Raw genomic sequence first — 6,276 nt, 5'->3', positions numbered from 1 at the left:
TGGGGAATGCTCTGAGCACTGTCTCTAGGCCTGACACAGGGCCCACAACCGGAGGCTAACTTTGTGTTTGCTCTCCCCTTCCAACCCTTACCCAGAGTCCCCTGGCCAGAGAGTCGCTAGGTCCAAAGCGTGCCTCATCTGCATAGATCAGAGGCATTTTTTTCTTTTTTAATTTATTTTTATCATCTCCTAGTTGTTTTTAATTATAAAAAAAAGTAATAGTATAATGGGTTAAATAGTGTCCCCCACAAAGTGTCCACCTGGAACCTTAAAATGTGACTTTATTTGGAAAATAGAGTCTTTGTAGATGTGATTAAGTTAAGATGAAGTCATACTGCATTAAAGGGTGGGCCCTAAATCCAATGTTGATGACCTTACAAAAAGTGAAGCAAGTATAAACACAGGGAGAGAGAGAGAGAGAGAGAGAGACAGGGAAGGTGGCCAGGACTGAAGAGCTGTAGCTGCACGCGGAGGGACACGGGGGATGGCAGGCAGCCCCCAGCAGCTAGGAGAGCCATGGAACAGGTCCTGCCAGAGCCTCCTGTAGGGACCCACACCTTGATTTCAGACTCTGGCCTCCTGAACTGTGAGAGGATACATTTTTTATCCTTTTTTTGTCATTTATTTTTGTAAAATTCTCCTTACTGATCTCCTTGAGCACTTGAAACACTTGCAATCATTTAATTTAAACTTCTGATTTCTATTTCCTAATATCTCTGGTGAACTAACTGACTTATTCTTTCAATGAATATGTGTGAAGTACCTACCCCAGAAGGTGCTCAGTTTTTTTGTTTGTTTTTTCCCTTTTTTTTTTTTTTTTTTTTTTAAGAAGAGGTAAGTGAGAGCATGAAGACAACACTCACTGATTCTCAGCCAGGAAGAGCAGAGATGCAAGCACTCTTTCAGAAATGCATTAAGGAAAAGGTCTAAATTGTTCCTGCTTAGAAAGACCACAACCAACTCAGAAATCAAAGGGCCGCTGTGTCTATTACAGACATTACCTGATTTGGTATTCATAAAGATCTCAGTTTAAAGATGTAACTTTGAGATGGGCTGTTCGTGAAGATTCCCACAAGGACACAGGAGCGTGAGCTTCCTAGGCAGCTCTAACTTATCTTTTTTTTTTTTTTTTTGCGGTACGTGGGCCCCTCATTGTTGTGGCCTCTCCCATTGCGGAGCACAGGCTCCGGACGCGCAGGCTCAGTGGCCATGGCTTATGCGCCCAGCCGCTCCGCGGGATGTGGGATCTTCCCAGACCGGGGCACGAACCCGTGTCCCCTGCATCAGCAGGTGGACTCCCAACGACTGCGCCACCAGGGAAGCCCCAACTGTGGGGTATATTTAAGAAGAACATATTGGGTCTGGAAATCACTTTGCCTTTCCTTTTTTATTTCTGCAGTTCCAGAAACACCATGAATAAAATTCCCTTATAATAGCTTCCATAATACTTGCTGCTTTTCCAGATTATTCTTTGGGATTTTCCAAAAGATCCCTCCTAGTTCAAAGATTAGAGCCAGGTAGAAATATGTTTTTCAAGTGGCTTACAAAGACTCCAAGATTCTGGGCCTCATGGCAGTCAAGCCATCATCTTTTGTCACAAGCAGCCTGAACAATCACCCAGGTATAGATATTTCCATTTCCCTGCTGTTCCTGGGAGTGCCAAAGGTGAGGAACACCGCTGTGGAAGCATGAGAGGCACGGGAAAGACAGGGGAAGAATCAAACAGCTGTGGCTGGTACACCCTGATTTACTACCTCTCACTGGAGTTACCTGTCAGAGTTCTCTGAATTTTCTTCTGCTGGAGCTGGCCCAGTTTAGAAGCCCTCTTGGCCTCTTCAGTAAGGAGCTGCAGGTGCTGTTCTTTTTGCTCCACATCTCCAAAAGCTTCTCCATGCTAGAGGTTTTCATTAAATCCACCTGCTGCCGGTGGAGAGCTTCCTGGGTCACTCTGTGTTCTAATTCTTTCAGCAATTGCGCCTATGGCGGGAAAAGGCCAAAGGAAATAAAGGCACAGTGTCTTTCTTCTCAGCAGAGGGCAGGGGATGAGAGGTTGGCCAACACAACTGTCCCCTCCATTAGCGCCCAGGGGCAGAACTGTGTGAAGTATTCCTGGGCTCAGGGTACCACAGGCCAGCTGCTCTATCCCATCCTGTGCCAGCCAGTAGCAAGACCAAATTAGTCATATCTACCACAAACTGCATTTGCCCTGTCACTCCGCCTTTATCACGCAATAGCAATGGAAGGGCTGAACCTGGAGACACAGGGTGATGCAATACGTACAGTGAGTGGAGAAGGGAGGTGCTAATCTTGTCTCTGTTTCGACTTCCAAAATAGCCCTGAGGAAGCCAGATTACAGACGGTTGGAAAAGGAAAAGTGTAGTAATAATTGGTTCTGTTCTGAAATCTTTCTAATCAACAGTCACTAGAAGGTCGATCCTTAATTATAATATTAATAATGTTGATTAATATTTGTAGGGTGACTTTATATAATTATACATCATAACTCACTGGCACACAATAATGGAAGAATTAGGGTCCAAAAGGAACAAATTATATTTTATGTTTTAAAATATGCCCAGCTTTCCTAGGCTGTTATTTGAACTCAGCTGTTCTCTCTCTAAACGTAGGGTCTCTGTTTCATTCATGCTCAGAGGGTTGGCACAGTTATTAAGAGCTTAGACTTTAAAAAGCCTTTATTTTGGTGCCAGTCACTATAGAGCAGCAGTAACTTCTGAAATTAAGACTTAGTGTGGGTCATCAGGAAAGGAGCCAAGACTCTCTGCTTGGGGCATAACGCTGATGGCTGGGCCACACTCATGGAAAACATGCTTGGAGTATGAAAAGGATGTGTTAGAGGCAGAGACCCAGACCCCAAGATACCCTCTGGGTAAAAAAGATCCTCAGAGAAACACACAGAACAATCTTAGTTATGAGCTATATTTCACTATCTTAGCCAAATATGAATAAGAACAAAAGCCTTTTGGCCACTGCCCCTGGTTTCTGGGCTGGAAAGAAGGCAGAAGGGAAGCCAGGGTCCGGGCCATCTTTCACCAGTAGTGCCGTCTGCTTGGCTTCACACTGTGTTCCTCTGGTGACTGCTACAGGCAACTCAGTGCCATGTCTGGTCGCCAGAGCGTGTTCAAAGAGAGGGACGAAGAGGGGTTCTGAGCTCAGACACCTGGCTCTCCTGCTACTTGCATATCCTCACGTTGTCTGCCTGAGCCCTGGCCAGGGCCTGCCTTAGAGCCAATAGCTGTTGACAAAATAAAAGCACTTCTTGTTCTGCCATTAGTTTGATGTTCAAACACTCTTTTTTACTTTGCATAGCTTCCTGTGAACATCCCAAACACAGTAAGGTAGGATATAAGTTTCCTTTCCATATTTTCAGCTTCCCAAGCAGTCTCTAAACCACTTCATCATCCATCGTTCTTTAAAATTTCTGGTAGAACACAGCTCCTGCTGGCCACTGCTTCCTTGATTTCAGTTAAGAACAGCGTGACAGATCAGAGTAAATAAAGACTTTCAGAAACAGTAAGTAAAAGTTTCCAAACCACTATTGATATGTGCTCTGGTTTCAATTTTCCTTAAAGCAGATTTTCCACTTATTGTTCCTTCATTTTCCTCAGATCACCATGCTTGAAACTCAAGGATTTGCAGTGTTTTGACAAAGCTTGCCCGCTCCATCTTTTCCCTTCCCTTGTGCTAAACTCTCTGATCTGTTCTCTCATTTGCTTCTTTGCTATTTGCTTCTGGCTCTTTTCTATTTCTCCCCAGGCTCTGCTATTACCCGTTCCCAGGAAAACTTGCTACCTGACACCAGCACAGCAGCTGCAGCCAAGGAGGCCAGTGCCACCCCCTCCCCGTGCTGGGCCGGGCCTCCCTCCCCCAGCGCTCTCACCTTCTCAGCCCTGCTCAGCTGGCCCCGGAAGTGCGCCTGCTGCACCGCCAGCCTCCAGTGGCCCAGGCTCCTCATTTTGCACACCAGGGCGGCCAGGCTGCAGTTGTCCTGCTCCAAGGCCAGCAGCTGCTCCTGCTTAGAAGGCTCACTTTCAGAAAAGGCTGCCCCCAGCACTTTTCTCAGGAAGGACATGAATCCTGACATCAGAAACATGCCTTCCAGAAGATGAGACAATTGTGCAGTGAGACCCAGTGCCCTTTTTAAATGCCTGACACAAGGATTTCTCAGGGAAACAGGACAGGAATGCAAACAGAGCGAGCAGTGGAGTCAGACGCTAGGATGAAATGCTGATACCCCACTCAAAATGAGATCACATACTGTGGCTGGATTTTCTTTCATTTCTTCATCAGGTCTGGTGGAGCCCCATTTCTTCTTTAGGCCTTTCTTTCGTATTGTCAGTCCCTTCTGTTCTTACTTCACCGATGAGCTCACACACTTTCTGGATCAAATTAAGCTGATTCTCATCCAGCTTCTGCAAATTGCAGGCTCAAGTTCAGGAAGGTCAGCTGAGGAAGAGTCACTTTGCCCCCTAAAACCCAACTTTCAGAAATGATATCACATTAAGACAACATCCACCCAGACAATTACTCCATCGGGTATTGTCTGGAAGCCTCACTAGCGGCCCCTTTAGTGTTGTCTTCAACCCGCAGGGCTTCATCACCCGCACATCTCAGAGCCTGTGGCTGTCAGAGGCCAAGACAAGCTGAACAGGTAGAAGAATGGGAGATCACAGGCGGAAAACCAAACCGCCCCCCAGCAAACCCCCGCCGCCCCATACGCAAAGGGTTACTTGGGAATTTGAACCTAGGGATTTTTGCTATCAGTTTGACCCAGCAGAACCTGACCAGGTAAGACATTGTCCATGAGCCACTAACAAGGAACTCCATTAAAAATAGATAAGTTAAGGGCTTCCCTGGTGGCACAGTGGTTGAGAGTCCGCCTGCCAATGCAGGGGACACGGGTTCTTGCCCCGGTCTGGGAAGATCCCACGTGCCGCGGAGCGGCTGGGCCTGTGAACCATGGCCGCTGAGCCTGTGCGTCCGGAGCCTGTGCTCTGCAACGGGAGAGGCCACAACAGTGAGAGGCCCGCGTACCACACACACAAAAAAAGCTGTCTTTTAAAAGAAAGATACAGAAAATAGCAATAAAGGGAGAGGCTATCCCCTCAAGCCTATTCAAGGTCATTGGTCCAAATATTTGCCTTTCTCTGATATCATCACTTCTCCCCTCTTTCCTGAATCATTCACAAAAGCACACATTTCTCCCACCTCATAAAAATTCTCCACTTGACCCCATTTCCCCTGTCAGCTTTTGCCTCATTTCTTTGCTCCCTTTCTAGCAAATCTCTCAGAAAGAGATGTCTATACTTAATGTCTGTGACTTCTCTCAAAATCCTTCTTAGACCCACTCACACAGCTTTTACCTTCCACTCCACTGAAACTAATTTTGTCATAAACACCAGTGACTTTAACATGGCTAAAGCCAGTGGTTTTACTTGACTGCCAATAACATTTCACACAATTTGTCACTTCCTCCTGCTTGAGAAACTTCCATCACCAGACGCTGGGACACCACCCTGTCCTAGTTTTCCTCTACCTCACTGTTCCCTGTAGGTTCCTTTTGCTGGTTCTCCTCCTGCCTCCCCCCTCTACCGCCAGCTCTTAACATCAGAGTGTCCTAGGACTCAGCCCTTGGTTCACCGTTTTTGTTTTTCCTATCTGCACTCACCCCCTTGGCTATCTCATTTAGTATCATGGCTAAATACCATCTGTATGCTGACAACCCTCAAATTTAGATCTAATATCCACTTGGCATCTCTTCTTGGATGTCTAAAAGGCATTTCAAACTTCACTTGTGCATAATTAAATTTCTGATCTTCCCTCCCTAACTTGCCACCTCAACTGATGGCAATTCAGTTTTCCCAGTTGCTCAGGTCAAAAGCCTTGGAGTCATCATGGACTCTTCTCTTTTTCCCAAACCCTATACCCAATTCATCAGTGACTACTTTAAAAACATGCCCAGAATCTTACCACTTAATACTTCCACTGCTCCCAACCTTGTTTAATTCACCATCTCCTCTTGCCTGGATTACTGCAATAGCCTCAAAACCAGACTCTCCCGGGCCTCCCTGGTGGCGCAGTGGTTGAGAGTCCGCCTGCCAATGCAGGGGACACGGGTTCGTGCCCCGGTCCGGGAAGATCCCACGTGCCGCAGAGCGGTTGGGCCCGTGAGCCACGGCTGCTGAGCTGAGCCTGCGCGTCCGGAGCCTGTGCTCCACAACGGGAGAGGCCACAAGAGTGAGAGGCCCGCGTACCGCA

At 46.9% G+C, this 6,276-nt stretch overlaps 1 protein-coding gene across 1 annotated transcript in view; it reads right to left on the bottom strand.

Moving 5' to 3' along the window:
- Nucleotides 1–1,750: 1,750 nt before the first annotated feature.
- Nucleotides 1,751–6,276, bottom strand: part of LOC103090087 (coiled-coil domain-containing protein 162-like) — a 22,551-nt gene continuing 18,025 nt past the window's right edge. The window contains 6 exon segments of the mRNA XM_082931283.1: nt 1,751–1,878; nt 1,881–1,977; nt 3,179–3,331; nt 3,899–4,030; nt 4,277–4,339; nt 4,341–4,444. Of these exon segments, the coding sequence (XP_082787409.1) occupies nt 1,751–1,878; nt 1,881–1,977; nt 3,179–3,331; nt 3,899–4,030; nt 4,277–4,339; nt 4,341–4,444 (677 nt within the window).

This window comes from Lipotes vexillifer, unplaced genomic scaffold, assembly GCF_000442215.2.
Source record: "Lipotes vexillifer unplaced genomic scaffold, Lipotes_vexillifer_v1.1 scaffold515, whole genome shotgun sequence".
Classification (NCBI taxonomy): Eukaryota; Metazoa; Chordata; class Mammalia; order Artiodactyla; family Lipotidae; genus Lipotes; species Lipotes vexillifer.
Note: the sequence above shows the minus strand (reverse complement) of the source record. Positions and strands in the feature narration are given on the sequence as shown.